General features: G+C 37.3%; 2 protein-coding genes across 2 annotated transcripts in view; one reads left to right on the top strand and one right to left on the bottom strand.

The window, feature by feature from the left end:
- Positions 1–8,836, top strand: part of LOC140238351 (uncharacterized) — an 11,862-nt gene extending 3,026 nt beyond the window's left edge. The window contains exons 2-6 of the mRNA XM_072318287.1: positions 2,456–2,673; positions 3,754–3,782; positions 5,894–5,945; positions 8,023–8,146; positions 8,649–8,836. Coding sequence (XP_072174388.1) covers positions 2,456–2,673; positions 3,754–3,782; positions 5,894–5,945; positions 8,023–8,146; positions 8,649–8,836 — 611 coding nt within the window. The remainder of the gene's footprint in view (positions 1–2,455; positions 2,674–3,753; positions 3,783–5,893; positions 5,946–8,022; positions 8,147–8,648) is intronic.
- Positions 8,837–16,489: 7,653 nt separating this feature from the next.
- Positions 16,490–24,379, bottom strand: LOC140238342 (uncharacterized). The gene is made up of 6 exons (XM_072318276.1): positions 24,313–24,379; positions 20,559–20,761; positions 19,654–19,685; positions 18,826–18,865; positions 17,644–17,767; positions 16,490–16,692 (listed from the first exon to the last, which is right to left on the bottom strand). The coding sequence occupies exons 1-6, from the start codon at positions 24,377–24,379 to the stop codon at positions 16,490–16,492; spliced, it is 669 nt and encodes a 222-aa protein (XP_072174377.1).
- Between the last annotated feature and the right edge of the window lie 581 nt (positions 24,380–24,960).

Genomic DNA, 24,960 nt, shown 5'->3' with positions numbered 1-24,960 from the left:
ACCATGGTGCTTCCTATTCAACACACACTATTTCCTTTGGTATGACTTCACAGTTTGTGGTTAGCACTGGTCAACAGGAAGTGATGTAAAGTAGATATCAATGCACAATCAAATTTACGTTGAGTCATAACAGCAAATTTGCCTGAATGTGTAGTTCAAAGTTCATACTGGAATATCGCAGTATAGTTGCATATGCATAAGAAGCAGCAGGTTACAAACTTTATGAACTTTTAATACTGTATAGGTAGTGACCCATTTTAACAGGTTCCTTGACATTTGCTCCTCCAACAATTGCTCCTATGAAATATCTGTATGATAAGCCAAATATAAAACCTACCCACAAACATAACCCTCACCATAATCCTAATCCTAATACTCACATCAAACTAAATGTAAAACCCTATCACAACCCTATCCCTAACCCAAAGTCCTTGGGGGAAAATAAGACCAGAGCAATTGTCGCAGGAGCAAACATTGTGTCACCTTTAACAAGCTGTGTAAAATTAATTATCATACAACAGTTTACCAGGGTAGCTTGTTGGATGTGAACACTCGGGTGAGTAACCTTGTCAGCATGAAGAAATAAAATGGGTTTTACTTGTAAAATATGTGACATGAAAATCCTTTGTTTTACTTTTGCTTTTCAAAAGTTTCTTCACTCTGAATGTGTTAAAATGTTTTGATTGTTTTAGATAGCTCTTACCTGCTCCTGAACAAACAATTTAAATTTTAATTCTTGATTCTTGATGAAAATATCTCTTTAAAAGTTCCATCAGGTGCTGTCCTGGAGAGGCATGGAGATTTCTTCCTACCTTGATATAATTGTTTGTAGAACAGTTCTTTCTGATAGGGATGCATACATGTAATATATTGTATATTTCTGTTTCATTGTTTTATCTAATTGTTTTGCAACATATTATGTCCATATACATTTGTATTTGAAATGATACTTTCAGTACTTTCAGAGTGTAAATAAGGCTATGTTATTATCATTATCATCTTTATATAATTGTTTGTATTTAGATAGTATCCAGTGTTTCATTGACATTTGATGCAATTGATGCTCCTGAATAGTGCTACTGAATTAAAATGCAAAGACAATGTCTTCTGTCTGTTAACTCATATGCTTTGTATGCTGATTGGCATGCACACAGTGGAGTGCTTTCATATCCAATTGACTCAGATGTGTGGATACAAATTGTAAATGAATGAAGATCACTTAATTAATAACCCTGGTTAGTAGAGCCCTCTATTGTTTTACCATGGCCTTTCTGTTCAACTGAGGCACATTGTTACACCAGATTAGCCTTGCTAATCTGCATACCACTACACAATTGTGGGTCAAGTTTACAATTACAATTACAAATGTACAGTTGAATACAGCTTTAACATGAGAAGATAGCTGACAATGAAATGATTAAAAATGTACATTAAAAATCTTATACAGTGTACTTGGCTTCCGATGTACTGTATGTACAAATGTATGATTGGTATGAAATACTTGGGACCCACATTTGAAATCAAAATGGTAATGTATGTTTCCTTTATATTCTTCACGCTGTTTGAGCAGGTTTCAATCAGCAAAAGTGTTCATGTAAACTACATTTAACCTGTTGGGGATGGGCTGATTTTGCTATTTACATGTAACATGCATTTCCCATAGACACCTGCACGACTATACTCGAGACTAGTCTTCAACAGGTTAATATTGTAAGGGTCATCTGAATTTGTTGTGCACCTCAAATGCCCAAGCCTTAGACAGTCTAGTGAATGGATAAAAATAATGTTATTTGGTAGCATAACATTTAATATAGTTGATGTGGTTAGCAGCAATAATTTTCCCCCAAGATGTTAATGCAATTAAATGTAATCTCATCAGCCCATCATGTGTTATAGTGGCATCGACATAGAGAGATCCTGCTTATAATGTCTCTACACCCATCATGATAGATATTTCATAAATTGACAAACCATTCATATACATAAGATACATGCAGGTGTATTAATAGTTAAGTTTAAACTGAGTCCTCGATTTGTCAGTGGATGTATCCTCTAGAGATATTATTCCGGATATATATCCAGGATTTGTGGCCATCATGGAAAAGTATTTTTGCACATAGAATGCTATCATGTTATTTGTGTGTATGAGTGTTTAAGACATGGGGATTGTGATCAGATGATTTATTTCAATATGATTAAGATCATGTTTACTCAACTCATGGATGACATAGATGATATCAGAGCATTTTAAGATTTACATTGGGCTTTTTTTTTCATCTACATGTGTGTACTTTTTTATCATAATTTTTGATTGGTAGATTGTGTTACAAATTGAGTAGAATGCAGTGCAACTTCGTTTAAAAAAAATTAAAAAAATGCAAAATCTTGCAAAATCTTTAAAAAGGGCTCAACTATTACTCTTTTGTTTTTCTTTGTACCATTTAATTTCTTTCAGACTGCGATGCCCAGTGTGAACAAGCCGACTTTGTAGAATGGGATCCGGTAAGAAACGAATCTGCTTACAACAGGGACCCCAACAGTCTCAACGACATCGAAAATGGCCGGCCTTTGGGATTCAAGCATGCGACCTTGGAGTATGTTGACAACCACGAGAATCCAAAGAGCCCATGTGTGACCATTACGGGTTGCCATGACAGAAGGGTGGAAATTATGGTACGGGAATTAACAAAATATTGGCACCTTTTAGTCAGAATTCATTATCAAATCAAATTTTCTCTGCTGCAAAAGTCTTGCTCTTGTCTGAATAATTAACTTGTGGCATTTTGTTTTGTAGGCCTACACACAAATAAACTAAGTGTTCTGTAAAAGTGTGTACTGAGCCATTCCACACCATTTTTCAAGCTGGTTTAATAAAGCAAGTAAAATGAAATTCACAGAATGATAGAAATTTTGTCAATGTCATATTAAAATCTACCTATTAAAAATGGAGAAATTTTAAATTATCACATTTTTTTGTGTGTGTTTTGATCCTTACTAGAGCAACAATCACCTCCCCCCCTCCCCCCCCCCCCCCCTCCCCCCGAGTTGCCATTGCTAGGTTATTGTAAAACAGCAAATTTGATGTAGGCCTATTGGAAAAAAGATTTTCTGTATGATTTCAAGTGGGAAATTTCACAAAAAGATGAAATTGGTAAAAACTTGTGCATAGGTCAAAGGGAGGTAGGTCAAGTGGCCTAGATACCAAGTAGGTAATGAAAATGGCTGCAATGAGATGCAGGTACTGGGAAGTCCAGCAGAATGTATTATGATTATTATTCTCAAACTCAATTTCCAGTTTATACAGTGCACTCCTGTTATATCGAACGCAGATATTAAATTAAGATTCTTGTTACAATGAAGTAAAAATTAGATCTTCAAATTTTCATTTATATGTCTTCATGTACTTCAACAAAACTTCAATATAATGAAAGAAAACTGCTGATCCTGAGGACTTTGTTTATAACAGTAGTGCACTGTAATTTTAGAATGTTAATGTGCATGCATATGTTGTGTAATAGATTTCATTTTCAAACATTCAGATTACCAGCAGCACCTACTTTAATAGTTTTTCACCAACTTTCCTGTTTTACTATTCTCTATCTTACAGTAGTAGTCCTCGGTTGTATTTGTGTTTCTAAAATGCTTGTGTATTTTCTGCATCAGTTTTAAAATATATATTCATATCGATGTACATTTTGTAAGAGATTTGAAATAAATCAAATTATTTGAATTTTCCTGTTGTGTGCATTACAGGTGCAGACTGACCCTACAGCAATGATATGGTAAGCCACAGATGAGTCTTTTTTTTAAATCAAATTCTCATATACTGTGGGGCATATATATATCATATTTGTTGTAAGTATGATGATTTGAAAACTGGGACTTGTAATACAATTTCTGCGAGAGATTGAATTCATGATGACATCTACAGTGACTGAATGAGAAAGAATTATCTTCAAATTTCAAGAAAAAAGTGAGTGATTCCCCAGGTAGAAGAAGATACACAATAGAGGTGAGTGATTGGAGCCAATATATATACTGCTAGTGTACTTTGAGTCGTTGATTTCATAAATATCATATAGCTTGCAAAATTAACAATAATGCAGACACTGCAAATTATACTGCATAAATAGTATTTCCCCAATAATTTTTATAAGGTATTTTTGTCTCAGCATCACTTTATGTTCAGAAATCAATAACAAAAGACTGTCAAAAGACTCATGGCTTATTTTAGGAAATTATATTTTCTTTGTGGCATTCATTCTCTAGAGAAAAATAAAAATCTGATATTGAATTCAATTTTAATTAAAATACACCTGTCATATGTATAGTTGAATAAAAGTGTTCATAATACAAGTGTGTACTGTACAAAGATGAGTTTATCAAAAACAGGGGAATAAATTCCTAATCAATCAAATAAGGGAGCACCTTGGCATAGTGGATAAGACTCCCGAATCCTAATCGTAGGATTAAGTTTGATTCCCACCAAGTACTTCAATCCTTGGACAAAATGTTGTTACCCGCCACGTCCCTCTTAAACCAGGCATTTAGAAATGGGTACCTGGCAATGCTAGGGTAATGATAATGGCAGGGCCCTCTGATAGAACAGTGGCAACACTGAAGAGGCTACCCTGGATAAAGAAGACACTATTATTGTTATTATTATGGTGAGAACATCATAGTGACAGTGGGTGGAGCAGATATGTGTTTTTTTTTATGAATTCAGATTTGACCATTTTTTGTCTCTTCTTGTGATGAACTTATCCAGGGGCATTTATCAACTATGAAAATCAAACAAGAGCCTAAAACCTTTTTCCAGTTTATTGTGATGTTCAAGTCTAAACTGTCTGTCCTTGCTTAATTCTTTCCTTTTTTGTCAAGGAGTCGCATCGTTTTTCATTGATAACCCACTTGTCTCCAGCCAAGTTGTCTCTGTCTCGTTTCAATCCACTCAAATCATTGAGCTGCACACTTGACTCGCACACATCCCGTTTCCAAGTAGAAGATTGAGCCAACAGTTGCCGGTAGTCTGCAAACGGCAGATGTGATTTCCAACCAGAAGTAGGCCCTCTATATCAAAACATGACACTCTTTTGTATGTTTTACAAGATGCACCCCCAGACATACTTCAATTTGTTTTAGCCGACCTGCTCCCTCTGAAATGTTGCAGTTGAGTGTCCTATGTCTTTGATGCATGATATTGGAGCAATCATGCAACTTGTGTCACACCATTTGCTCTCTTTATATCTGACTTTGTTTGAAATTCATGACCTCCAACTTTCAATTCAAATCAAATATTTATCCCTAATATCACGTTTTTTCCAATGTAATTAGAAAAAAAATCTATGTAATTCAATGTTTTGGGCATACATGTATGAAATTATTCATCATAAATGATTGTATGATTTGAAAAGGGAGGTCCAAGTTAACCCATTGAGGATGGTTTGATTTTGCTACAACACACATTTCCCATAGACACCTGACCGAGTATACTCGGTACTCGTCCTCAACAGGTTAAAAGACAAGCTTGTAGACATGTATAGGCCATTCAGTAAATTGGACCTACAAAAGAAAAAAAAAGTAATGGAAGCACACACAGGCACACAAAGACACAAGAAACTTCAGGAAACAACGATTGGGATAGGACAAACATAAAGACACTAGAAAAGAAGAGATAGAGAGAGAAAGGAAGGATGGAAGGAAGGAAAGAATGGATTATGTTCAGAGAAAAATTCAGCCGGAACTAAAGGGATGGATGGGTAGAGTTTAAAGAAGTTTAGTTTTGCAAAAGAAATGTGGAAATATGGCAGTGTCACAGTCCTTCATCACTGATATAAATCTCAATTCTTGATTAGGCTGTTTTTATTTCATGGCATATGTTTTCTCTTCGCAGTGTCTCAGATGTCTCTACCGATGTGGCATCTAGAACCACAGTATGCCAAGAGGTAAGGAGAAAGCATAATTTTACACTGCTACAGTATAGTTACTTCAGCATTCCAAGAAAGCACTTGCAATCGTTTTGTACAGAGGCATTTCTTAACACATTACTGAGTGAGTTACTGAGCATTCAGACACCCGAGTCACTCTCATCACCGACTACTATCTGCTAATATTAAATGGGTTAGTCAAATACCGGTTAGTGATTGGCTAAACAAAGTCACGTGATGGAGGCACATTGGTTATGTTCGCCCATGGGCAGAACATTTTTGTAATGTTCTCCCGTAACAAATGACAAACGATACCAAACGATTGAACGATCATATTTTTCACGCAATCGATTTGCCTATTCCATACAATGTGAAAAAGCAGATGACCGATTATTGTAATGCGTACGAAAGTGTGGTTTGAAGGTCCCGCGCACAGTGAATTTGACTAAACCATATAATATAACAGATGATGACTTTTGTTGTCTGGAACATGTACCAAACGTTCCACCCTCAGGGTTTGAAATGCTATTTCGGGAGGCTATAAGTCCCTCAATAGCATTTCAAATCCTTTGGGTGGAACATTCGGTATGTTCCCTCCCCCACCAGTCATCATCTATATAATGACATCCCTTAGCGCAGCTGCATTACAAACAACATGATGTGTCAATCAAGCAGTCAATTCAAGAAATGCTTACAGGCAAGAGCACATGTGTTTATGCATGCACAATGCCAGAAATGAGTGCAAAATCAAGCAAAGCCCCATACACTTCCCTGTATAAAGGGGTCAGACTGTTCACATTTTAGATTCACTCCTAGGTTCAAGCAAAACTTGACTGGAAAACAGCACCTCTTGACCATGATTTGTCAAACATGATTAAACTATCAAGATTGGGAGAAAGTTTTTGTGACTGAAGATTCCTACCAGATGTAATTGGCTAATGAGCATATATGACCCACCACAACAAAAGGATCCTCAAGTCACTGACAGCTGAGCTGAGAAAATTGAGTTTGAAGTCAGATCATCAAAATCGGTCAAAACGATCGGATCTCTGTTTTTGTCATAATTTTGTAGTCTAACGTATCATCTATCATCTGCAGAGATTTCGAAGCTAAACAATCAAAGGAAAGGCAAGAAATTGGTGTCTTTCTAGGCCATGATTTTCTGACTTTCAACGGAACAGAAACATGTCGGAAGATTTGGATTTTGCGCTGCAGATAGACTCTGCCCTAGCAATGAGGGAGTGATCTTATTGGTCAGTGCATGGCACCCTGGTTACTGATTGGTCGTGCGTAGACCGCTGGTGCTTAGCTTTAATATACATGGCGGGGGTTGCTATGAGCAGACCTATTGTCAAGAGGTGAAAACTGTCTTACATCCCCTTGGTCACGAGTGGGTCGGAAAGAAAACTTTGAAGCGGTTTTCTGGAAATGCTGATTTCCTACACCATTCGACATGGTCTCTTGATATCACCAATACAAGAATCTCCACAACCAAGTACTTTTATGAGCCATGTCTTATACAAATTTCAGGCGGAAGAGTAAGGGAATAATGTCATGTCATTTTCAGAAAATTATCCTCCCCTGACTTGTGGATCCTTTTGTTGAACCGGTCACATTTTTTTTTTCTTCTCCAAGTCTACAAAGCAGTTCTTTATAATTAAAGTCTGAAACCCCTCTTGCCTGGATCCTCATCTTTCTGCAGAAACCTAATCTTCTCAGCCATTTGTTTCACCTCTTACATAATTTATGTTTGTCATGTCAATGGTATGTGTTTTTTATCAGGCTCAATGATTTTTGTCTAAACTTTACAGTGTACCTGGTATAGTCTCAGATCCAGTCTGTCGATACTTTTTACCTCTGTCAGCTTAACCAGTATTCAGTCTTTGCTTTCCCTCTACAAGGCACAGGCCAGTCTACTCATTCATATGCATACTCAAATGAACCTTAAGGTTGCATTTGTGACTTAAAGAAGTACAAGCTGACATAAGTTGTGTTCTTGATAGCATGAGATGCAAAAATCTTGAAGACAGACCAATCGTCTTTTGGCATTCCTACCATGTTCTTGAAAAATCGTTTTACTGTCTGCCATTTCCAGCAAATCTACAAGTGTGGTCAGTGCCCGTCGGACACTGTGACGTACCAGTTTTCGTGCCAAGGTCAGAGCTGTGACCAGAGCGATGTGGAGTTCTGGTTCCGATTTGTCGTCAGCGAGGACCCTGGTTAGCACTTGTATTTTCTTCTCCTAGTAGAAGTACTTTTAGTTTTGTTCTGAGGAAGATGGTATCCCAGGTAATGGATGTAAAACGAAGAACAGTCAGACCACCTGTAAGAGCAATATCTTCTATGATTATGGGAAGATATACTTGTTTTGTATTACCAATATTTATGATTATGATTTCTGTTCACTTTCTGCATGATGTGAAAATGTGTGTACTTATTCAAGTTGAAGTAATGAGAATGAATTAACCTCCCCCATTCATTGTTTTGAATGACAATATTCAATTCGACTTCAGTATCGAAGCCTACTCAAAATCTGATTTTGCTCAAATTAACGTGCATGATTGAAATGAGTATTTCTTGTGATGTAGGTGCAGTTTGGTAACATGGAATTTTATCTACATGGATACTATATGAATGTGATGTTGCATTAGTGCCTAGTATTCTTCTAATATTTTCTTTGCTTCCACTCATTTCATTCTGTTGTTGTTCTATTTTATGCAGCGGTTCTGGACCCAGAGCTATGGTGTGATGGCCGCGACATTGACCAGTATCCACTCAGTCTGATCAGCAATGTCCCCATACCAGTAGACCCAAGGACCACACCTTCACCTGGGCGTGGTTCACCCCTAGTGTCATCTCTCCTGGGTGCAATCCTGGCACCCCTCCTTATCCTGATTGCTCTCCATTAGGTTCACCCCACAGGCATCGACCAGTACCAGCTCAGTCTGATCAACAATGTCCCCGTACCAGTAGACACAAGGACCACACCTTCACCTGGGCGTGGCTCACCCCTGGTGTCATCTCTCCTGGGTGCAATCCTGGCACCCCTCCTTATCCTGATTGCTCTCCATTAGGTTAACCCCACTGATGTTGACTAGTTCCCACTCATTCTGAGGAACAATGTCCCTGTACCAATGATCAGGAGGACCACTCCCTCAGCTTGGCATGGGTCACCACTGGTATCGTCTCCCTTGGGTGCCATCCTGGCTCCTCCCCCCCCCCCCCCCATCCTCTACGCACTCCATTAGGTTAACCCCACAGATGTCAACCAGTACCCACTCAGTCTGATCAGCAATGTCCCCATACCATACCAGTGGACAAAAGGACCACACCTTCAGCTGGGCGACCCCTGGTGTCATCTCTCGTGGGTGCCATCTTGGCTCTTTACCTCATCCTGTTCGCACTCATTTAACCCTACCACACTCACTCTGGTAGAGTGGTCCATGCATTTCTTATTTGTAGACAGTATTAGGTGGTGACCTTATAAAGTTTTGAATTATCAGAGTTTTATACAGTTTTGAATTATTTAGTAGTGTGCAATCATTTTGCTCTGTGCATGGAATCCACACCCCTTCTGACTTTCTACGAGAAATCTAATTTGTTACCTATTCTGGGTCATAATCTTCTAGGTGTTAAACAGTATTTTTTGAGGGAGGCATACTCAGCGAATTTATTGTTGTAGATGTCGTCGCCTCTATACAGTACTAGGATACAGGTTTTTGATATTTCCTTTCTACAATTTATTATAGAACAATTATTGAACAATTATACTCCAGACTTGTTGCTTAGCTCTGAATATTCATATTTCTCATGACCACGTTTATCATTTTAAAAAATAAAATGTATTGCTCATTGCTCATATGAGAGGTTCATGGTAGAGGAAAATATACATTCACTAAACGTCAGATATAGCCATGGGAAATTACTGTTTGGGATATGTGTGATTTTGACTTGAGAGGTATTTTGAAGCTTTGATATAGTAATTATATATTTCTTATGTGAATACTTTGTGCATGAGCAAACATTTTGTAATTTTTTTTTATTTCAATATATATCTATATTTGTCCTGGTATGAGGGAGGATTATGACGGGAGATAAACATATAGATCCATCTGTGTGTGGTGATCATAAATTGAGAATTTCGTTAGGGACATGGCACATATACACAAAGGAGTCAGAAGCCATCCTGTTCACAAGTATTTCAGATTTTGTTTTGATATATTTCTTTTTATTTCATTGTCAGTTTTGAGTCAACAGAAAATGATACGGTAAAGTGACTTGGCATTATGTTTGAAGTAAATTATGTCTGTGCTAAGTGAAGTGATGAAATTACTATTACAGGATGATATATATATATATATATATATATATATATATATATGCATTCATTTCTTCATTGACATTCCTCACTGTCAATACAATGTCTGTTGTGTGTAATGAAAACAATCAAAATTTTGTAGGATTATCAAAGTTTGCGTGAGCTAAATTGTCAACTATTGCATGCTTTTTACATGTAATTGTGTTTTAAGATTTGATTAGGTTATATGGCTGCAAAGTGTGTTTTAAAATTTGATTAGGTAATATGGCTGTAAAGTGTGTTTTAAAATTTGATTAGGTAATATGGCTGCAAAGTTATACAGACAAAACAAAAGTAGCGTTTGAAGTTTGTTCCATAGCTGCTTAGCAGTGAATTTGTTTGGACAGTAGACAAATATGGTAAATTCAAGTGCCTTTCTATTGCCATTGCTTCGTGGGTAATTTGTTTGGTCATGCATATTTCAGCATTTTAATATTTTATGTAGTGTGTGCTGTAAGAGAGTTTTTGGCAGATTTTGAGCAGATTGAAAGATTTATGTGCTAGTTATTCCAATGTAATATTGTGCCTTGCTACATCAATTTGGCACTTAACAGAGGTTTTTGTTTTGTTTTGTTTTTACTGTTATAAATAAGATTTCATGTTCAATCTATATTAAGTTTAGTTTCTGTTGGATGTGCCTACTTGTGGTGCGAAGAAGAGCACATGCTGGACATGCGCTCTTTCTGAACGTTATTTTATGTTGTTACCTATGTAGCACAAAAAGGAAAAATGCATCACTTTCGTGAGGGATCAACTGTGAGGACAAATGGTTAAAGTTTTGTGGTGTAACAGCATCCTCTGTCAATGATAAACCAGAACAATTAGAGAAGTTTATTAGTAGCATGGGCTCTATAGGTGCTCTACTTTGTAACAGGTTTGTACATGTGTATCACATATCATATGACTTGAGACAGTAATGAGACTTGTCATTTATTACTATCAACACATTTTTGCCTCCGCCAAGGGAGGAGGTTATGCTTTCAATTATCATTATCATTTGTTTGTTTGTTTGTTTGTCCATGTGCAAAATACCGTATAAGCGATTATTTTCGCGAGGGTTTAATTTTCGTGAATTTCGCGAATCTCAGGTGGATCGCGAATTTAGCAACACGCGAAAATGTCTCCATGCGATTGGGTAATAACGCATTTACGTTAGCGTCGGCATCAGTTCGCGAAAATAACATCTTGCAAAAATGTCTATGACCTCCTCATTCGCAAAAATATCTGTACGCGAAAATAACAGCTTATATAGTAACTCAAAAAGATGGGTTTTGGTTTAGATGAAATTTGCAGGAAAGATTGATAATGATACAAGGAACAGATGATTAAATTTTAGTAGTGATTTGGAAACTTGAATGGATTTTATGAAGGATTTTTGATATTTTGGCAGGTTGGGTCAATGAACTTGGGAGTTCAAGCTGCGGATTTTTTTAGGTTTTCGTACTTGGTCGTAAGCACTAAAGTGCATTCTCTAGTTTCTTGTAGGGCAAGGCAGGCCACACAGTAGAGGGTTTATGACATAACAAAGGCTTCTACATTGGGAAATCGGGCGATTTTTTTTTTTTTAGCATGCATATGTATGGTTGGAAATCACTGATCTCTATGGATGAGCAAGATCATCGGTGGAAAGTAGCTGCTTGGTGGAGGTCTGCACTCTCAGAGTGCTTTTCTAGTTATTTCTCCTCTTGATGGGGAACTGGAGGCAGTTAGTTTTCGGGTTGTCCTCTGTCTGTCCATCCAGTCAGTAGTCTGTCTGTTCGTCTGTTTACCCTTACCTCAATACAAATATATGGGTGGATTTTTTTTTTCATTAAACTTGGCCCAGGTACGGCGTATAATGTGTTAATTGGAATCACAAGACAGTAGGCAAGATACCTTTTGGTCAGTACTAAGAGGTCAATGAACTTCAGTCATACTTCATAAAGGAATGTCCAAAGAAAATATGATTTAGAAATACGGATTGAAATGAAATGAAAAATCATTTGTATGAGGTGATGTCACTGAAAAGTGTCATTTTACTTTTGTAAAAAAAAAAAAAAAAAGATGACATTTTTCTGTGAGAAATGGATGATGGAATGCCCAATGTAATAATGTCTAGTACACAATGAAAAGAAGTGAATGGATGTGAAAGTATATGTGGAATTTCATTAGAGGTCAAAGGTCATTGGAGTTTAGCCAAACTTCTTATTACCCAGTCGGAAATGTAATTTGTTATGGTGGATATTTGAAATTGGGAAATATTTACTATGGTGAAAGGTCATTTTTTTAGAATGTCAGTGATCAAAATCAAGAGACCTCATCTAAATCTTCATGTATGGAGAGTACTATTCTTATGGCAAAGTGAAATGATTGCTTGAGAAGATGGAGTCACTGCAGTCACATTGCTCTTGGTATGTATGAACAAAAGTCAGTGGCTTTTAAATAATGTCTGCTCATTTTATCATTCAAGCCTGAAAGCAAGGAAATTTTTTGTTATAGAATGTACCTAGTCTTGTGTACAATGTTTCACACTGTAGAACTGACTGGGTTAGGATTGTATTTGATGGATATAGTAAATACACACACACACACACACACACACACACACACACACATACTACAACACAACACACAAACAAACAACCTTTCTGTCTCGTGATGTAATAAGATACTTCAGAAGCTTGGCATTGTATGCTTAAAAAATGTTTTTCACAAATGTGCCTGATGCAGAAGGTCAACAATGTATAATTAAATGGTGTGCATATGATATTGACTGACTAAAAATCTTATGTGCAACTGGGATTCTTGTACTGCAAGTTTTCATACACTTTTGTAAGAGCATATACTACACAAGGATCTGCATTCCAAGCGCTTTCTGATATCGTCTTGTATAAAAGATACAAATGACATGCAATAAAAAGTGTCCATCTTTAAATATATATCGGATATATATGAAAATAAAATCAGGTGCTTATGAAAGTGTACTGTTTTCTTTTACTGTCTTTCGTGGCATTAATGAGTCATGATTATTTACTGCAAAGCCGTGCTTTATGTCCATGCAGACTTCTAATAGAAGATAGCATTTAAACCCATTCTTTACCGTGTCCTAGAATCTCCACAGACTGTGTAGTGGTTTCACCAGGCTCCCATGGCCAGTGGGTTAATCAACAGAGTGTCATGCAGGTAGGGTGAACTTACCCCATTGAGGATGGCCTGATTTTGCTATAACACGCATTTCCCATAGATACCCGCCCGAGTATACACGGGACTGGTCTTCAGTGGGTTAAGAATCACAACATGAGGCTGCCTGGAGTGTTTTGAGGACTATGTGCACCTTTGTCTCTAGCTGCAATCCACATGTTTTTGTTTGTGTCATATGTTGGTGTAAAGGTCTCTTTGTATGCATGTGTGTGGCATCTGTTGTATAACAATGCTCAATCACTAAATTCTGGTTCCAGGACATCTTATTTGTTGCTAATATAAGTCTATGTAGAAATGGGCCAAACTGCATTCTCACTAACATTTTCTGCAGTCGGAAACTGATACCAATGTCTTGATTTGGAATCAGTTACCATGGTTACTAATTGTCAATGTCAGCATCATTGGTAGTTTCCTGGAACCAGTGTTTGTGTATACCTCTTTCTATTTTGTTTTTTTGTTTTTTAAAGATGAGATTATATGCAATTTAAAGTACCTGCTAAGATTTATGAAGATTAATGTCCTATGCTATGTGTCTTCTTGGTTTGACATACCAGATTGTTTGTTTGTTTGTTTGTTTATTTATTTGTTTGTTTTGGTCTTCTCTACCATTGTCTTGATATTCTAAATCTAATATATTGTTTTATACCACTCATGATATGTAATTTTCTTTCTTTTCTTGGTCTTATTTGTTTTCTAATGAAAGTTATAAATATTAAATTTCTTATTATGGGGATTTGACACAGCTCTGATGGATCTTTTCAGGAATTTGTAAGTATTTGTGTATCAAATAGAAATTGAAGAGCAACCTAGATTGATTTTACAGATGATTTAACATACAAGAGAGTCTAAAATCAGCATGCACACGATTACAGGTTACACCATTTTCTTGTTCAAGTAAAAGCAGTATCTGGAGTAGGTTGCATCTAAAAATGCAATGTATTTCTCGCTTGATCTCAAGCTCCCTCTGAGAAAGTTTATAGCGATGTTCATAGAAAAATGTCTGCTCTGTAAGACGGAATTTTAAATCAAAAGGTGATGAACAGAATGTCCACTCCTGCATACCAGATATTTTCAAATATTTTATGAAAAGTAAAATGGTACTCTATGTCACACATGCACTTACACAGGGCCGGCGCAGCCGTGGGGACCGTGGGGGCTCGGGCCCCTACACTTTTTGTGCACCATACAAAGGAATACATAGGTGTCATCACTTTGGGCCCCCACACTTTTTTCAACCCGGAAGTACGTAAGTGGCACTAAAATAGAAATAGATAGAGATCTTGAAGTATGGCGGCGGTAAGGTTATGTGTTTTCTCTGAAGACCTTTTTTTTTATAACACCCGGAAATAGGAGGGGAGAGAATGAGCCGAGGCCCTTTTTTTTTTTGCTTGACAGCTGAAGAAACCTAGAAGTGGACGTGGAGAGATGAGCTGAGGACCCTTTTTTTTTTTTTTTTTTTTGCTTGTTAGCTCATGAAACCCGGAAGTGGGCCCCCACACTTCTGAAAACACTGCGCTGGCCCTGTTACACACATACACACACACACACACACACACACCTGCAGATTCAAATACCCCTCAACACAATAAAGTGAGGAAAAGATTTTTGATTTAATAGTTCAGATAATTATGCACCGATCGAAGGGGCATGGCCAGCATGTAATGTTGTAGTGCAAAATGATAACAGAAATCAACAAGACATGAATGCATTGTTATGGAACAGTTCAGACATACATTATGATTTTTACCCGCATATTACTGATTGCTTATGAGACTATGAAGAAATGGAAGGAGATTGCAGTGGATCAGGTAAAGGCAGAGATTGCGCAAACAATTGGAGAATTACAGATGGAGAGAAAAAAAGAGATATTAAATGAGCGAGAGAGAGATGGAGAGAGAGGGGGGAGATAATTTGTAAGGGAGAGAGAGAAAAGGGAGATATAATTTATAAGTAGGGGAGAGAGATCTAAGGAGAGGAAGTGAATAAGCCAGTGTAAACGAGATTGAGAGATAAAAGCAGATATGATACATAAGCAAATATATGGGAGGGAGAAAAGGAGAGAATGACTAAGCAAGGAAGAGAGTCAAAAGGAGAGATAATGAATGAGTAAGCAGAGAGAAAGAGACAAATTAGCAGCAATAAATTAGCAAGGGAGAGAGAAAATTGTGGTATATGATTTAAAAATCAATTGATAAAAATAGGCAAAAATACAAATCTTTTAAAGGATGGACGTGACATGAAGCAGTGAATTCATAATGGAGCCTAACACACATAACCAGCAGTGCAATTTTGAACTCCAGAAACCATTCCAAACATATTTATAGTGAGAATGAACAGTTTCTCTCATGGTCAAAACGTGTGATTAGTTATACTGGAGTAATATATTACATTTCTAATCGACACAATGCATTTGTAGTATTTTTTACTTCACATTACTGATATTCTAGCAGATGAACATATTAATTATGTTAGTACATTTTTAACATTGCTACTTTTCAGGACACCACACACTGTATTACACAGCATCTACAAAAACAACGAAATGAGATGCTATAAGTACCTTTAAAATGGTTACAAAATATTTTGCTTGATAAATCTTACAATTCGCTCATAGACATTTTGAGATAAAATAACTCCTTTATTCTTCAAAGATTTTACATAATCGACCTGCCTATACAAAGGTTAAGATTATCAAAAAATTTCCCTTCTTGCAATCTGCACTAAATGAATTGAAATGATATAAGTGAAGAGAATTTCATCTTTCAGAGGGCATATATTTGTGTTCTCTTCTCACGTTATAATGGATAGTGATTACTGTTTTATCTTTCATCCTCAGGATTAGATGAAATGTTGTACACATGTATACTCAAGATGGCGCGTATCTAACGATGTCTTTGGCCACCAATAGGCAGATAAGTGGGGACTCGTCCAGCTACTGGTATCTGCTCCGCGCTTTGATCCATGATGATTGTTACTTATGTAGCTGAGGGCGCTTTGAAGATTTACTAAGTATTCGCGACTGACTTTAATGTGCAACCAGCGTCAAAAAGCCGTTGATCAAGACGATGACGAGAGTCGTGAGTGCCGATGCCGCGAGGCTCGTGGCGGCACCGGTGTCGCCTGGGGGTGCTGGCGCGAGGTCCTTGTCGGGTGGGAGCATGTTGTTGAGGCTGGTCGGGTACTCGCCGGTGTCGCGGTCGTTGCACCATAGCTCAGGATCGAGCACCGCTACGAAACAAAGCAAAGATATGTTATTTAGATTTAATACATGAATTTGGATATTCAGGCTTCTGTTCTGTTGCTGTTGTTGTTGACAACGCTCTGACGAAGAAAATTCCCCATCAAAAAAGATATAGTAATTGATACTATAACTATAAATGAATTTTAAGCTGCGATCTCACTGTCCTTTGAAACAACACATACCTCTTTCTACACATGTCATTATTGTTATTTTAACATCTTAGTTCATTTTTTGATTACATTAATGATCGTTAGTAGTACATTATATTAGCTCGCTAATAACCACTCTACAGTGTGCTACTATACTTATATAAATAATATGCAGGAAAAACATATAAATGGAAAGATTGAGACTTTGCAAAAAGTAAATAGATAGATAGATAGATAGATAGATAGATAGATAGATAGATAGATAGAGATAGACAGAGAGGTAGATAGACAGATCGAGTGAGAGAGAAGTAGAGGGTAGAGTAAGAGCATAAGCCATTACATCTCTACAGCAATTTGATGTGACCGATTAAACTCATTCTTCTACTGTAATTTCATGACAAAGTGTAAATTCAGTTAAGATTTCTGTACAGATCAATAGGAGACTTTTGAGGCTGTGATGTCATCACCTCATCTCATTTGCATATACGTGATTTTTTTTTCTATTTCACTTCTATACATTAAAAATCATCTTGATATCTATGCGTTGTACTTTGTTGTTGATATTTCCAATTTCTAGTGAAGCAGTATGTTCCATTTTAATAATAATCTCCCGTAATCTGCTTTAACATTGAGAAGGATTTCACTATAAGAAAGGGAAAGAAATTGCCGCATGTTTGCTAATTTTCTTCTCGCACACTTCTTAAGTGAAACACAGAAGAAAGACAGGTGATAATGTCCTTCGACAGAGGGTAATGACAAAAGAGGACATGAAAGAAAGTTTCTTTTTACCTGGATCTTCACTGACGACGAATCTGTACCAAAAGGTCACCGAACTTTCGTCGCAACTGTCCGCGTCGCAGTAAAATTCGAAAAACACGTCATTCGCAGTGGCTTGCCGACACTCGTAAATTTGCTGTTGGGAAGGAAAGTAGATGGGAATTAGAAAAAAACAAAAAAACCGCAAATTAAAAGAAATAAAGAAAGAGAATATTATAGCTACTGAGAAAATACATACTCTCAGTTGACATAAGGTTTTTAAATAATTTCATATTCTCCTTCTTTTCTGCATCCACAGGCCTTTACCTATATAATCAGGTCTTTAAAAAATGTCTTTCGTGATATTATCCATAGCAAAGTCAGATGAAAATAATAAGCCTATCAATGTTTCGCTTTTGTGAGTTTATACATTGGTCGAGATAGAATGCATGAAAACCATTGTGATTATCATTTCAGCTGACTTGTGTATTTATGTATTCATTTATCTATTTTATGTGATTCATTTATTCATCTATCTATTTATTTGTTTTCTTTATTTCATACTGCAGGATTAGCCTAGTCAGTTGTACAAAATTGCTTTCAAAAGGATTTTGACAGTGTTTCTACATCAAGAAGAACATTAAATGTGTGAAACATGGATCACAAGAATCAAGTTATGTTATAATTGGAGAGTGAATCAAGCAAAACTACATATCTCATTTAAATCTAAATAATATCAGAATAGACAAACTGACGAATTAAAGGCAATGAGAGTTGTTACTATGGGTGGAGCTTATATAGTTAAGGTGCAGATAATCCGCGATAAACATTTTTGTCAAACAGTTCCAGAATTTGTAATTTATCCTTAGACCTTAAGGACAGTCAAGAGACTTTTAAGATGCTGATATTGTTGCCAATGATGTTGTCATTGTTTCTCATCGTTATTTATCCCCGTCACAGTCTCTCTTTCTTCTCTTTCATATACTCTTTCTGTTTGATAAATGCTTGAATTGCACAAGCAGTGAACATATCTCGTGACCATTAAAACGACTTTTTCTTGAGAAAGGTATGTGTAGAAAAAAAAAATCAGTTTCGTACTGTTCAATTACACAATATACTTGTCAATATACTTTTGAAAACATAGAGCGCATGAAACGTACAAGAATATGATACAGATGAATAAGTATAGGTAGATATTATTTTGTTTTAACTTACCGCTAAACAAGTAGGATTTGTGTTGCTCTGGTCTCGCATACTGTGAAAAGAAAAAGGAAGCGCACTTATAACAAATGATTAGGCAGGAATCATGGCCTGAACAGAAACATCGCGATTACGAAATACAGATGGGTTCAACGGAGTAGGATCTCATCGTGTTTGGGAAAACATTATAACTATATGCTGGACGTCTTAACGCAAGAGAAGATGAATGTGTGGTCACAGTTCGTTATTCCGAAGGTTCGTTAATCCAAAAATGAAATAAGGTTCGTTATTCCGAAGGTTTCTTAATCCGAAAACGAAAATGTCAAGGTTCGTAATTCTGAAGATTCAAATATGACACACCTTCTATTCGTTTTCGGATAAACGAACCTTCGGAATAAAGAACCCTATTTCCTTTTTCGGATCAATGAACCTTCGAAATAAATCGACAAATCTCCCAAATATTTATAGCACACAAAGATAGTGAAAATGATGGGGGAAAATAGATAAATACGAAGGGATAGAACGAAGAGGGGACAAATGGAAGTATAAAACGAAATTAAGTACAAATAACGTGAACAATTAAAGAAAAGAGGAGAAGGAAATCAAACGAGAAGGAGACAAAGTAAATTGATAATGATACGAACGAAAATTATAACAATAATATAAAATTATGCTGAATAGTAACACTGCTCAGGGGATGGAGCGGGAGAAGAAGTAGAAGAAATGAGTGTGAGGAAGAGGAGTTGGAATTATAGTAAGCGGAGATTTGCAAATAATACAGATGAACAAAGAGATCATACAGTCTCAGTGGGAAATAGGAACAAGAAAAGCTTCAGGACTCACCAAAGTATAGAGCCTGGGGGATCCGACTCTGCCTGTGGTGTAGGGAAGAAGTCAAGGAGGGAGATTGGTGCAAAGTATTATGTAGTCAAAAAAAAAAATAAACAACAACAGCAACAACACTCCCAGATTATCGAATAAACCATTATTATCAGTCTCGTAATATAATGTCTGGAGCTCGACCATTAAATGTCTTGTTGTCTTTATATGTTACATCTTTAAAATGTTCATTTTAATTTTTACTGATGTTTTTGGCCAATATTCACAACTTTTATTTTCTAGCCAATCATCGTATATGCGTAAATAGATATGTCTGTATGTATCATGGATCTTTGTTAACAGATTGTCTATAGGTTTTTAGAAAAACATACAATATATAAACATGTTCTTTAGACACAAAAAAAGTAACTGAAGGTTAGTCTATTTTGAGGTGGACAATGTCTTCAGTACAATCAGAACATCGATAATGATTAACTTTCGTCATACAGCCCATGAGCTTCACACTATGATCAAAAGGCCCATGAGTCCGACAGTATAGGCAAACAAGGTTCACAAGTCCGACGCTAGGAAAAAAAAAGTCCATGAGTCCGACACTAGGCAATCAAAGCCCATGGGGTCGACAATGCGTACTTTAAGGCCCATGATGTAATGAGTGTCAGACTTGTGGGCCTTGTTTGCCTATAGTGTCGGACTCTTGGGCCTTATTTGCCTGGTGTCTAGTTTGTGGGCTGTATGACTCCTGGGTGTCGGACTCGTCACATACTGTGCACCACGTTCTCTGCGAGTCACTGAAAAGTAATTTACAAAGCGGCCATTGTTATCATACCAACGTTTTTCCTTTAATTTATCAAATTCTATAATGGATTTCCAATTTAAACCATCCTATAAGGTCTTAGAGGCAAACCCACCATAACTTCGATTCGTCTGTCAGCTGCGCCAGTGACTTGGATACACGGCCTGATGGGGTTCTCATTGTCCGAATACTCGATGACTGCCTGGGTGAAGCCGAGCGGCCGCCCGGCCGGGTTGTTGATGCTGGACAGATTGCGGTCATAGTTTTGCTCGGGGATCGGGTCCCATGGGTAGTTCGGAGTGCATTGCGCACTACAACCTAGAAGATGCAAATGAAATAATTCCATCAGATAATTTCCTCATTTAGAGAAACTGAAGTACCGGAAATTGAAATGGCATATAGCCAAGTACAACCTTAGTAAGTTCTATCTTCGTTTGTTATCTGGCTCTCACCTCTTTTAACCCTCTGCGTGCCATAGTAATTTCCTGTCCATATTATAAGTTTGTGTGTGAAATTTGTGTATATTTGACTCATTGCCACAGACAGAATTACGGAAAATCAAATATCAATTTATTATTTTTTTTTACAAGACTCAATAATGCTGGTGTTGATACTTGTAGCAGATAACAAAAACATATAAGAGCTTGATAGGTCGCCTGACTCAGAGTGAGAGAGAAAGAGAGGAGATAATGGAGACCAACTATGAATCATAAAGTTGAGAGTGTGAAAATCAAGACGAAAAGAAAAGAAAGAAATGGGAATATTAGGACTGGAGAAAAAAATGAGTTGATCAGTAGCGAACACAATTCGATTAAACCATGACAGAATAGGAATTAATTTACTGTGGATCGAACGGTCTATGACTATATGAAGTGATGATCGTTTTATTGCAATTCACGAGAAAACCACGTAACCCGTGTCCTATTTTTTTTTTTTTTTTTTTTTTTTTTGGTGGAGTTTTTCTGCATTCTCGGCATCATTCTGATTTTTCATTGGTCGAAAAAAAGAAAACTAGGCCCTATTATTTTTTATTGGTGGGCACCGCCGTTCTCTTTTCGTTCTCAGTAAGTTCGCCGAAAGTTGGCGCTATACTCGTGAAACGCGACGACACCATCAATGACACAACCATTATCATTCCAACCATCGCGCTTTTTGCGGCACAAAAAGGGTCTGGGTCATTATGGGTGGCGCTTCATCACATTCACCTGGTTTGTTCTTTTGACGCAGCCAACTGTGATTACTTCCTGGTTGTACTTGTGTGTTAGTCTTCAGTGCATCATGAAAATAATTCGGCGACTCGAGCAAGACACAGTGTGTGTATGTTTGCTGACCACTGCCCTGTATCGACTATTGACCACAGCTTTTATAAGCTAATGTGGCTCAGTGGGTAAGTCCTGTGGACTCTGGTTCCTGGATTGAGTCAGCTGGTAACAGCGGTTGCACCCCACATAGACAAAGCACTCCATTATCAGCGCCTGTCACAGCCCTTTTGAGGATCCCGTTTTAGCTTGCTCATGAGCACCAAAATGTTTCCTTCGTGATGAAACTCAAACACACAATCACCAGGAAGATTTCATCCCATGTGTTTCATCGACCCCAGACTAGGAGAGAAATATATACCACCTTATCTCATTCCCATAATATAATAATATTACATTAAATTCTGGGCCTTGGTCGCGTCTACTAATTTCATTGCTATCACAGATACTCCATAGGTAGATAGTACAGGCTCAAAACTGTACAGATTTTTAGGCGAGTTGAGTCGAACACTTAAAGCTTTTATAAACAGTTGAACAGTAACTCCACGCAGCTTTATGAATGCCACATTATTTAGGTGTTTTGGTGGACCAACAGCCAACTAGCTGAGATTGTTACTCTGATATCTGCAATCATTGTATGTTAACGCGATCATTGTAGACCACTTCTTCATTCTTATCATCGTCATCATCTTCCTGGATAATTTAGACCGGTGATAAATAAGCCTGCATGATAACTGGAAATTGTGTAAGTATATGCACTATATTTCGTTTGCTTGCTCTCTCTATGAAAAACTTGCAAACAGTCGGATGACTACGTATCCATAGATAGCCCTTATAAAGGAATCGCGAAGTTATAACTTTAGGAATTGCGAAGTTATAACTTTAGGAATACACTCAGCGGTTGGAATAGCCTGGAATAATAATTGTCTGCCTTCTCCGAGTCCTTTTGGTTGAGCACAATTGCCATGCGTGAGATTTCAGGTCACTTTAGAGAAAGCGATTGACTCGGACGGGTTTATAGGAAGGTGATTACGTCATGAAAAAAAACAAACTTTCGACCACTGACTGCGGGGCCAAGCTTGAATGACGTCCATTGTTACGTCCAGAGGGCGGTTCTTGTCTCGTACACGGAGGAATGCTACCAGGAAGTAACGCTGCTGTGCCCAAAGTGAAGAGACCAGCAAAATCTTCCGCAATTTACCTTTCTCGAATCATCGCCACTCTATAATGACGCCAATGTACAATGCAATGTAAGATAACAGGCAAATACTACTACATAATGTTCAGTGCTCGAGGAAGAAAACCACAGTATGTTTTGAAAGCTCTGACACCATATAAAACATCAGATATATGCACACGAAGAAAATAATTACACAAAACTATATAGTAAATTTGCTCCTCATGAAGAGAATTGGTGATTAAGTAGACATTTTTTTTTTTAATATTATACTGTAAGCTGTTTCAAAATTTGTTTGGTTCTCTTTGTGAATATGCGTCTTCAGAAGCTCTTACTGGAAATTACCAAGATTTCTCAATAGTGATGGAGAAAACCAATTACCAGTAGTCTGAGGAGGGATCGGGGCGTCTCGTCTTGTGAATGTTCGCAGCGGATTTGAAAAACTAGGACATAATCACTCCAGAACGTGAATGCCGTGGTCGTGACTATAAAGGGCATACACGGGATGTCGACTTACAAGATCAACTTACAACAATCTTAATTTTTAAAAGAATTATTGGTGTTTCTTTTTCTCTTGTGAAGCTGTACCATCTATAGCGTAATGGTGATGTATGTTAGCTTTCCGTCCTGCTGAGATTGCAATATAATGGGCTACCCTAGTGTAGGCTGCTAGCTGGTTTCTATCGTGAGATAACATTAAGATCTTTTACTTCTTCCTGTTCAGTACAGTCCACCTTTGGTGTATCGTTGTACTGTTGGGAGATCGTATTATGCTATAAAAAGGAAGAACACCATTTTGTTTCAGTTTCCCATATCGTTTATTGTAATAATTCGGACGACTAACCGCATTTTTCCAGGACGGGATTTAGAAGGAAATTGAGAGTGAGAATACGTCCGTTCATGAGTAGTAATGGTGATAGTCTTATTAAAAAAATTACTTGGAGTTCACTTCCGAAAGAATCTTAACGATAAGAAAAAAAAAAAACACTTGACATGTAATGATGACGAAAGAACGAGAGGAGCTATCACAGAAATGCGGATTTGACAGTTTTTACTTTACTCTCGACAGAAATCTATTCTATTCTATAATACAATATGCAAGCAAAGTTGGGCATTATCTCCTCTTTACGGCCAGTGCAATAAGTTCCTTAACATATTATTTTAACGTTTAGAATACCTTGGTTTCCACGTCAAAGTTTCACGCTAATATTCGCACCATCAGAAAAGATGGCAAAGAATTTTGCAATTTGCTTTAAGATCTGTTCGGAGTGTAGAAAACGACCAAACATTCAAATTCGACCTTTATTCCCTATACCAACAAAGATTTTCAGTGTTAGGTATACATAGTGAAATGTCGGAAATTCGATTAGAACATTGTAAGTCATATCGTTCTGAAGTAACGAGATAAACACGTAAAAGAAAGTATTGCTTACCGATTGCACAGAATATCACAGAAATAGCGATGGCTATCGAAAAGCTACACGACGACGCGGCATGCATTTTGGCCCCCTGGCGGCAATCCCGCTTTGGAAGATTTCTGGACAGCAAGTTATCTTTCGTTTCCTACCCAAGCTCTCTGCGAGGGATGTTGCACCTTGTATACCTTTTATTCAAGTATCTGTGGACCCATGCAGTTTCTCATCCGCGTCTCTTCAAAGTTTGATGACGTCGGAAGAAGAAAGAAAAAGAAACAAATCCGATCGCCTTTGTGATCGTTCACCCAAGGGTGCTCGGCGTTACGTAACATGGGTGAGGGGAGAGAACATGGCTTTATGTATTGGGCACGTCATTATTTCCGTGTTCCCATAATGCCTTCGTGACTGTCACTGAGTGGATTAGGGAAAAGGCATTTTCCTTAAAAGGTAAGATAAACACTCGCGTTGAGATGCATCAGCACATCCTGATTAATATACCCATTTAAGAGTTAAGTAACCACCCCTAGCGTTTGCTCTTGTTATCCCTTTCTCCATATGGCTGTATGATTATGTATTATACATCTATATATTCGTCTATCTTTAAATGTGTATGGTATATCATCAATAAGAAAATTAGGCCTATAGGATATATATCTATCCGCTTCT

Source organism: Diadema setosum, chromosome 2, assembly GCF_964275005.1.
Source record: "Diadema setosum chromosome 2, eeDiaSeto1, whole genome shotgun sequence".
NCBI classification, from domain to species: domain Eukaryota; kingdom Metazoa; phylum Echinodermata; class Echinoidea; order Diadematoida; family Diadematidae; genus Diadema; species Diadema setosum.
This window is presented reverse-complemented; position numbering and strand designations above follow the sequence as displayed.